General features: G+C 38.1%; 1 protein-coding gene across 2 annotated transcripts; it reads left to right on the top strand.

The window, feature by feature from the left end:
* The first annotated feature begins 383 nt into the window (after positions 1-383).
* LOC112589731 (uncharacterized) lies at positions 384-3,162 on the top strand. Of its 2 annotated transcripts, XR_003113739.1 has the most exons (3): positions 384-646; positions 975-2,029; positions 2,122-3,162. XR_003113739.1 is itself a non-coding variant. In XM_025304116.1 (2 exons), the coding sequence occupies exon 2, from the start codon at positions 2,602-2,604 to the stop codon at positions 3,145-3,147; it is 546 nt and encodes a 181-aa protein (XP_025159901.1). In that variant the 5' UTR covers positions 952-2,029; positions 2,122-2,601; the 3' UTR covers positions 3,148-3,162. The 2 variants fall into 2 exon arrangements, 1 of the variants encoding a protein (XP_025159901.1); XM_025304116.1 differs by lacking the exon at positions 384-646 and having other exon boundaries at positions 952-2,029.
* The last annotated feature ends 7,607 nt before the right edge of the window (positions 3,163-10,769 follow it).

Below are 10,769 nucleotides of genomic sequence, written 5' to 3' on the forward strand. Positions count from 1 at the left end.
ATTCATATTATTTATTTAAATTCTGGACCTAAATAGCAAAAAATCTATTAATATTCAAAATATTAATCTTATTAACGTTAAGTCTAGAAATTTTATATAATTAATATCCTTGAAAGTTTACAATAAACCTTCTTAAAAATCTTACAAGTAAAACACATTAAAATAATAATAATAATAATAACAAAGTGCGACAAACGAATTATATTTTGACTTCCAACTTCAGATTCGTAATTAGAGGCCCCAAAAACCTCAGATACCAAAATTGGTTTGAATCAGCTATCTTTTTACAATTTCGGTCCACCATATTGGGTCCACCATCTTGAATTTTATAATTTTATCTTTAGATTCGTAATCAACGACCCTAAAAACCCCTTACTGACTAGTTCAATAAAAGACAAGTTTAACGGAAATCACATGTAATATATACAAAGGGTTGAAATAGAAGAGAAGGTCCAAATATGGGCAATGGTCCAAATATGGGCTAGCGGTGTTTTAGTTCTCTATGGCGCTGCAGCCTGATAACAAGTACATGGGTAATTTCGTTGAAGACGTAGCGTGCCACACAGTTGCATTTAACGATTGTTTTCGAGGCAGTATACAAATTATACATAATTATTAGTTTTGTGACGATTGAAAATTTGTGCAGGTATGTATATTTCAATTTTTTTCTAGAAATGTACTTATAATTAATGAAATTGTTTATAACCTATAAACAGTATAAGGTTAGATGTATAAAATGGCATATTGAGTTGAAGTGGAAATATATTGTGTTTCTTATTGTAACTTAATTTCATGCGTAACACGATGTTGCAAATATGGGCTACGGTGGATGGTCCAAATATGAGCTAGTTATGACCCATATTTGGACCGTCACGGATGATATGGTTATGTTACTGTACACATATATTTCTATTTAGACTAGTTGCTTCCATATAATATTTACAACGTTCAAGAAACGTTTTTTCTTATTTTAGAATGCCTAGACGTACCACAAAATATCAGTCCAAAAATAAAAGGAAATAATGGTGTGCTGAAAATATGGAGAAACCCAGACAGCACCGGACATCCAGTGGATGTACGTTTCACATCTAATTTATGTCCGTATGTCCGATTTATATTCGTGGACATAAATTGGACATAACAAGGATGTCCTTATTTGGACATCGGACCTGTAGGACGTCCGATGTACGTCCATCGGACGTTTATGTCCGAAGTTGTGTACGAAACATACGTCATATGGACGTCTTTTATAAAAAAAATGGACATATAATGACGTCCAGTGGACGTCCGTGTGCTATCTGGGAAGCTATCGATGCAGTTAGGGAGAAGAAAATGGGAATATTAAAGGCATCCAAATATTTTAATGTTCCTCGTACAACTTTGCAAAGACTGTGTAAAAGCAATGGCTTATCTTCACATGAAGCTGCAAAGAAAAAATTAGGAAGAAAGCCTATATTAGGAGAGGAAAAGAAACTCGTACAATACTTACTTTTCATAGAAGAAAAGCTGTATGGATTTACTGAATGGATACACTGAAAGACTTGAAACGTATGGCGTATCAATTAGCTATAAGAAACAATATATCTCACCAATTTACCTCAGCTGAAGCTGGCAGATCATGACAGATCTATTTCTGAATCGTCACAAAAGTGTCTTCTTTCTGCGTAAAGCAACTGGAACTTCCTTTGCCAGAACTTTAGGTTTTAATAAGGAAAGTGTACAACAATTTTTTAAACTCTTAGAAGATGCTTATGCGGAACATTATTACCCTCGTGGACGAATTTTCAACGTGGATAAGACGGGGCTTATAGTTGTGCAAAGTAAAATTCCACTAATTCTTGTAAAGAAAAGTAAAAAGCAAATAGGTACTTTAACATCAGCTGAACGGGGAGCAATGTTGACTATGATAGCTTACATGAATGCAAATGGAAGTTTTATTCCACCAATGTTTATTTTCCCGAGGACGAACATGTCAAATCAGCTTACGAAAGGGAGTCCACCAGTCCATTGGCGTTGCTCACCCACCCGGGTGAGTACAAGCTAATCTGTTTACGAAATGGTTTAGTCACTTTATTGAAAATGTCCATCCAACTGAATTTTTACCAGTTTTGTTAATTCTAGATGGTCATTACAGCCATGTTAAAAATATAGATGTGATCGAAATGGCCCGAAATAATTATGTGAAGATTATTGCGTCACCTCCACATTGTACTCACAAGCTGCAGCCATTAGACAAAACCTTTATGGGCGCCTTGAAAACTCATTACAGCAATGAAATAAGAAATACTTTATTTCACTTTAAGAAAGCTCTTATATCATACGACATAATGGAACAATTTGGGAAAGCCTACTTGAAAGTCCAGAGAGCAGAAATTGCAATGAATGGCTTTAAAGTTACCGGAATATTTCCTTTAAATAAAAATATATTTTGTGATGAGGACTTCATTGCGGCTGAAACTGAGTCCCACTAAGAAGAAACCATTTAAGAGGATATTAATGTCACAAGGCCATATTCATGCACTATTATACTAATATACTCAGAGCACTGAGGAATCTATTTACGAACGTCAATAGTCGTCTTTTCCAACTGAAGGAATCGTTATGGATATTTCATATGAGTTATCTGCAAATGAACAACCTGCAAATGAATTACCGGGAACTTCTAGTACAGTGAGTCCTTTTCAGATTTTACCTGTGTCAAGCATAAGAAAAAAATCTAGCAATCGGGGTCGCAGATCCGGTGCTTGTGTTGTCACAGGATCTCCATATAAAAAAAGTCTCTCTAAATATCCTAGTCTTTGGAAATATCTAAAGATAAAAAAAGAAAAAAATGCTGTTGATTGTCTACCGAAGAAGAAAGGAAAACTCCAAAAAAGAACTATGATCAAAAAACAACGGAAACGTGATTCTGAGGAAATTGAAAATGAGAATCTTGCACAAAATGATTATGATAGTGACGTCGACTTGCCCATCGGAAAAAAACGACCTGAAAGCGATGATGATACAACTTGTATATTTTGTGATCGAAAGTTCTCAGATGATAGGAAAGGAAAATTACGGGTGCAATGTTTAATGTGCTCCTTGTGGGCACACGTTGATTGTGCAGGAGCTGAGAAAGATTATTATATATGCGATTATTGTCGATGAATGTAATGAAAAAAATATACTAACATGTATTTGTCAACGTTTTAATATGTTCTTTACCCTTTACAAATATATCTCTACATTAAATTCTGTTATTCTGACATATTATGAAAGCAGCCCATTTTTGGACCATCTTTTCAAAAAGAGCGATTTCCTTTCTTTTCAGAAAACTTTTAATACCTCAAAATCTAATTAATGTAGGAATATCCTTTTTACAAGTATTGAAATAGACACTCCACTAACTTCATTACACATATCCTCGTTTGCAATAAGTTTAAATAATTTACGATATAAAAAAGTTAAAAGTGGTAGCCCACATTTAGACCTCTTCCTTTAGTGCTTTCATGTTCAGGGATCAAGGGATGATTTCCACCCTTAAAATGCGTTGTCAACTAATATAAAAAAACACGTGTTGAATATTTTTCAACGTTCTACGTTGTTCGCCTTTTGGCTAAGTCAACAAGAGGCCGGGATCGCTCAGCAATGAGCGCGGGGTTCCACAAGAAGGAAGACACAGCCCTTTTGAGTTTCGCGGGATCGTTCCCTTTTATTTTCTTCTCTTGGGCGATGGTCGTGGAGATTCTGGAAGAACGATATTCGCTGGTCGGAGCGCGAGCACCTCCCAAACCTGCGATCCCAATTTTGTTACCAAAAAATACAAATTGAATTTTGAAAATTGAAACGCTGACAATTTGAACGAAATTAAGTTTGTACGTGGCACGTCCAGTCGAAGTATCAGCCAGTTGAGGCCGCAACCGAGTCTCCGGACGCGAAGGTTCGACCAGAGCGGTCGAGCAGCTGATTAGAGAAAAACGGTGCGGAACGAAGCGAAATTGACACTTGCAGTCGGTCTCGTGCGAATTTTAGATCTGATCCGAGTCAGGAACCGAGAGCGGTTAGTAACTTCGGTCTTACATTTATTTCTTTTTTCTTTGCTCGGAGATGGGACGTTACCCGTTACCGCTTTAAAACTTTGCCAGGTTATTGGCGGTCATATGCTGACAGTGACAATAACAACGGTATGTCCCATCGCCGAACAAGCACGGTGTGATCACGCGCTAGTCACGCAGGATATCTCGTAATGTCAAGAATCCGCGATGCCGTCGAAACAAAGAGCTATGATGAGACGACGAATCGCAAACATACGTGCATGCGAAATTTCATTGGAATCGGTGAGTGATAGTTGGGTAGTGTTACTTGTAAGCACATTTAATTATTGCAATATCACCGCAAACTCTATATTTTAGCTCATTCTCAACCGAATAATAATATTCTATCGGATTTTCAAATGTATTTAGCCTATTTTCAATGTATCCGCTCCGATATCACGAATATTTAAAACCTTGGAGAAGAAAACTGATTGTATATAAGTAACTGCAATTTTAATATGTTATCTCTGGTATGTAAGTTTATATTATAATCTAAAAGGATGATAGAAGTGAAAGAAGATATGATAGTGTCATGAAAAAACATCTCTGTAAATACAATTTAATCGACTTCGGCTTATTGATTTAGGCTATGACTTATTACGTATTTATTGATTGCGATTATGATACGAGCGACGTCAGTTATTGTGCAAAACAACTTTATCATGATAGTGATGTTTAATATTTTTTACTTTCTAGTTTAATTAAATAATATTATTTTCTTATTAAGACTTGTTTTGAAACATCTATGCGATAATACTGTACATACGTAACGGTATAAAAACACTGAAATGAAATACTTTTTGTTAAACATTAATATTTCACGGCAAGAGATTCCGGTGAATATTTTGTGACGACTTAAGTTGCCCGTCACAAGAGGCAAAAGACCTCCGAGAGAGTCAGGGGGACGCCGCGCTCGCCCGCGACCGCGAGGCGAGTTGCGCGTTCGAGATACAATTTAGCGGCGGACGTTCTCTTTTGCGAGACACCGCGGGCGTAAGCGTGCGAGTTTTTTTTCTCTTCTTGGGTACTCCCGCGTTCCGATAGTTTGTGTGCTTCTCCCGCCGCGGGTGGATTCTGACCAGCAGGAGAAGCGGAGGAAGAAGATCGGCACGAGGAGGCCTGGGTGGAGGAACGGAGAAGCAGCCGGCGAACGGCCCTTAGGTGATGTCTTTACGCTATCATTCTCTATTAGTCTGTTAGAACGTTACCGCTCGTTGTCACGCCGATATCAATTCGTTTGTTGTTGTCGGTAGCGGAAAATAAAAACAGCGGCTCGCTTTTCGTCACAACAATGAGCCCGATCACGCAGACGGCAGGCTTTTCCTGAGGAGGAAAAGACTACAGGCCCTGACATCGAGACACCGCGTGATCAGGAAAGACGAAAAATCAGGAGGGACGGACAAAGAAAGGGAGGAGGATATATCGCCATTGGTCTGGCGTCGGAGGATATTCTCGAAAAAATCGAGTTAGCGGAGTTATCGAAAGCGTGCGACTGATTCTGTAGCCTGTTGCGGATCGATCCGGTTACCGAAAATTCGTGAGTGTATCGAGCTATCGGGGATCGAACGAGCTTCGAATACCGGGTGCAGCATCGGGCCAGTGCGCCGCCTTGCGAGGGGGGGGGGAAGAGAGAGAGAGAGAGAGAGAGAGAGAGAGAGAGAGAGAGAGAGAGAGAGAGAGAGAGAGAGAGCGGGCAGACGGGAAGCGGCCAGAGAGCGCGGACCAGAAAGGCGCCGACTGGGAGCGACGGGAGCGAACGACCGGAGGAGCGCGACGTCCCGGAAGGAGGCCCCCACCCGGCGAGCGAAACTGTAAGAGTGCCCTTCTTGCGACTTACCAACGGTATTCGGGGAAACCAGCCTCTATCTCTCTCGAGTGCTATCGGGTTGGCGGCGGATTAAACTTTGTACCGGCTGGTGAAATATCCTCAGGGGTGATCTTTTTCGCGTACCGACGGAAGGCCATTAGGTAGATCTGATTGTAAATTATATCGTATCAAATATACCGAGTGAATATCAAGGAATAACGAGTTCGCTTCTTTCGTACGGGCCTTCCACTTTCCCGGGATCCCAGCAACGCCAGGATCCACTCCTTACTCCGACTCAAAATTTACCGGGGCTGTCGCGTTCGTAGGCGATCGAGTCGCCTCGCCGTCGCTTATCGTTCGTATTGATGGGTACGCGAACCGTGCCTGGCGCCCAACCTTGGATTGGTGAAATTTTGTGTGAAGCGACGGAGGGCGACTGACAGGTAGTCGTGAATTTTTGCCCGCTTCCTAAGCGCTAGGAGCGGTCGCAATTTATGTAGAAGAATTAAAAGATAATTCATTGAATATTATACAGTGCATTATGTGGAAGACATCGTATTTATTGCAGAGCAAGAGACATACCTGGGTACTGATAAATATTTAAAATTATAATGTCTCTATATATATATATATATATAGTCTGTAAAGTAAGAGCGTGCATGGCATAAATGGCAGTTGGCTTCAAATATCGTCCTAGTTTTTTTGTGAGCCGATAGATGAAATCTTTGTCGTGAATGATTTGTCACAAAAGATTCAGTTGGCGTCGAACTCTAACCTGAAAAACATGTTAACCGCCATGAGTGCCGCATACGCATCGCGCTGCGAGGCTGTGTTCTTTTGTTCTCATCCCAAAGGACCAAAAATGTCATATGCAGTGGCTTCTAAATACATGGGAAAGTCAAAATCGTTCGTCGCTAAGTGGGTTCAGCAATATAAGAAGATAAAAAATGTCGATGACTTGCCAGAACGTGGCTCGATAGGCAAAGTGACGCCGAATATGGAAAAAAAATTGTGAATTTGTTTAAGCGGAACCCGACCTTAATGCTTAAAATTTATGAGAAGTGTTTGTTGCCGACTGCTGAACGATGCTTCATAAAAAAAACGAGGATTAGATCTTACAGGAAGACAACGACCCAAAACACCGGAGCAAGCTTTGCACCGAGTGGAAAGAGCAGTCTAGCATCGTCACACTTGATTGGCCATCGCAGTCGCCAGATGCAAATCCCATTGAAAATGTGTGGGCATATCTCAAGCACAAGCTTCGAGGAAAAAGAGTGTGCACTTTGAAGCAGCTGACACGACAAATTCGTCTCATTTGGAGATCTTTACCGAACGAATACGCAGTCAACTTAGTGGAAAGTATGCCTCGGAGATGCCAGACAATTATCAATGCTGGTGGTGACTGGACTCATTATTAATGGTATAGCGTTTTTCTTCTCATGGAGTACAACAAATCCATGTACTTAAAAATCATTAAAAATAAATTTTTCTACATATTAACCTGTGCACGCTCTTACTTTACAGACTATATATATATATAATATGTTAATATAAATTCACATGCATACCTTTCTCGTCTGTTATATTAAACACATTTTTAAAAAATGTAATGTGAAATATATGTAACAGAGAAAAAATATTCGGCGTTCCACGTTTATGTCTTAATAGTTTCCGAATTATTTTATATTGCTGTATTAATCAAAATGCGTTCAAAAGATATAAATAAATATTCGTCATTTGCGTAGCAAAGTAGCGATTAAGCGCTCACGCACGTTACCAAGCACCTTGTTTATGGTATCACCTGCACTTATAAAATTGCAGTCCGTATAATTTAAATATAAAACATGATATAGGGATGGATTCAGAATAGAAAATGCTAACTTTTCTCCTATATAATGAATTTGATAAGTTAATTAATTAAGCCTGATATAATTATTTTGTTAATTATTAAAAGTATTTTTTTTATTTTAACTAAGCCTACTTTATTTTTTATAAAAACTGTACAATTTTTGTTTAAAACAGTTTTTTTATTTACAATATTTATCAAAGTAGCATGAAGGGGATGAAACTTTGAGGGGTAGTTTCCATTCTTAAACCTGCCCCATTGCCGATAAAAAAACGGATATTTTATTTTTGGCTATTCTATAAATATGCCAAATTTCGTCGAAATCGGAGACACACACTTTACGGATGTTCATTGTTAGATTATCTCTATTAAATTTACCTATTTTATCCAATCTATCCTCCTATCCTCCAAAAGATAGTACTTTATTTCTTTTATTATTTGTTCTAGTACAAAGAAGAATACAATTGCGAATATCTTTAACTATATGTCTACCAAATGCCAGCACATTAAGACATTCTTTCTGAATTTCTTGGTGAGAAATCTCACTATGTGCAGCATCAAGAATATAATTCAATATACGTAATTGTGCTTGGATACTTAATAGTTTATTGGTGTCTTGCATAGCCTAAGAACCATAAGACAATGGCAACATGAACATATGGTTTATAGGCTATGCAAGACACCAACAAACCATTAAGTACCCAAGCACATATTAAATTATATTAAATTATACTCTTAATACTGCACATAGATATGAACATGGTAATGAAAACATAATTGTTGACGTAGAAGAAAATTATGTAGAGAAAAGGAGTGAAAATGTACTCGAAGCGAATAATAATGCCACTCTGAATTGCATGAATGAATATTTTACTCAAACTCAGAGTGACTTCTGACTGCATACAGATGAACATTTCTAGCAAATAGATCAGATTAAAAATGGACTTCGCACACATTATATAAAAAAAGTTTTTTCGATTAAATTAGCTGAAATTATGAAAATTTTGTTTACGTGGTGCTGATCAAAAGTTTTCTGTGGCAAAAGTTCCGAAAATCAAGATTATAAAAGATACAATGGCTTAAAGTGAGTGCTATTAGAATTTAAGAAATGCCTGTTTTTGAATGCATAAATTAAGTTAATATATTAGGTATACAAATGAATAATCCAAATTATTTTAAGCAGTTATGAAATCAATTTTAAATTGAATAGATTTTCCCGCTCTTTTGTGATTATGCAATGTTGTATAGCTATTAAAAAGAACATATAGTTTGGCGAAAGGCCCAACATAACCTTCAAAAATATTCAGTTTAGTACAGTCGAAAATGGCAACAGATAAGATGCATATCCGACTTCATTCTTTACGAATTCCAATAAGGAAAAAATGCTGCAAGAGCGTGCGAATCGATTTGTTCCTTTTGTTGGCAAAGGTGTTCGTACGATGTGTGCGCATTTTGGTTTAAGCGGTTTAAAAGCAGTAATTTCAGTCTAATCGACAAACAACGCCCTGGAGGCCCTCCGAAGTGCGATAATAATAATTTGGAACAACTGCTCGCTGGGAATTCGGCACAAACACAAAAAGAGCTTGCAGAACAGTTGGGAGTAACGCAGCAAACGATTTTCAAACGCCTACATGAGATGGGAAAGATCCAGAAAGAAGGAAAAAGGGTTCCGCATGAACTCACTGAAACCAACAAAAATCAACGAGTGGCAGCGTGTCTTTCTCTTCTCAATAAGCAGTCTCGAAAGTCTTTCTTGTGGAATATCGTTACGGGCGATGAGAAATGAATACTCTATAACAATCCGAAACGCAGAAAGTCATGGGTAAATCCCGGCGAATTATCAAAATCGGTCGCAAAACCCAATCGCTTCGGAAAGAAGATTCTTCTCTGCATTTAGTGGGATATCAAGGGCGTATTTTATTATGAGTTGTTGGAACCGGGTGAAACAGTTACTGCGGACTGCTACCAACGTCAATTAATCTGCTTGAGTTAAGAATTGGAACGAAAACGCCCGTATACTGGCAAAGGAGAATGTCCAGTGAAATTGTTGCATGACAACGCCAGGCCACACATTGCTTTCAAAAACTATTTACATATCCCAAATTATGCTATATATCACACAATGCACCCGGATAATACTGCCCATGGTGGCTCTGCTATTATCATAAAAACTAAAATTAAACATCTTGAAACTGACAAATTTCAATGAGAATATATTCAAGCCACAAACTGCATCATAGAAGACTGGAACGGAAATATTACTGTCTCAGCGATCTATAGCCCGCCAAAACATAATATCCAAGAAGAATTGTACGTGGACTTTTTCAAAACGTTAGGCAAACGTTTGCTAGCAGCAGGTGACTTTAATGCAAAGAATACTTTGTAGGGCTCTCGGCTAATCCAAGCAAGGGGACGAAACTTAGAGCAATGGAAACACTCGCCCTAGATTGTATATCAACCGGAGAACCCGCTTATTGGCCGATCCAACGAAAATATCAGATCTCATTGATTTTGGTATTATGAAAGGTATTCCCAAAAGTTATTTTGAGATCAAATCTCTTTTTGAATTGTCGTCGGACCATTCACCAATTCTTATTGTATTAAACAGCAAAGTTATAGAAAAGGAAAAACCTGCTGAGCTACACAACAGGAGAACCAACTGGAAATATTTTCGTGAGCTAATCAAAACTTCGATCAATACCACATTGCCACTAAAAAGAAGACATTACTAATGCAGTTGAACATCTAAATGCTTGTATACAGCTAAGCGCATGGGAGGCTACCCCAGAACCACCTGTGAGCAATAGGAAGCAAGGCTGCTCCAAAAACATGCTAGAACTGCTTGCGGAAAAAAGACATATCAGAAAAGAGTAGCAAAAATATAGATGCCCTAAACTAAAAGCCAAACTAAATAAAAAAGTTAAGGAATTAAAAAAACTATTAAATAAAAAATGCAACAAAGGCATAGCATATTACGTTTAAAATCTTAGTCCGCATGCAGAAACTGACTAAACCTTATAGAGGGCTGCCAGGAAATTCAAGC

The sequence above is a fragment of the Harpegnathos saltator genome, unplaced genomic scaffold, assembly GCF_003227715.2.
Source record: "Harpegnathos saltator strain DR-91 unplaced genomic scaffold, Hsal_v8.6 scaffold59, whole genome shotgun sequence".
Taxonomy (NCBI): domain Eukaryota; kingdom Metazoa; phylum Arthropoda; class Insecta; order Hymenoptera; family Formicidae; genus Harpegnathos; species Harpegnathos saltator.

Excerpts from the sequence above, each read along its gene's own strand:
- LOC112589731 (XM_025304116.1), top strand. The coding sequence starts at position 2,602 with ATGGATATTTCATATGAGTTATCTGCAAATGAACAACCTGCAAATGAA.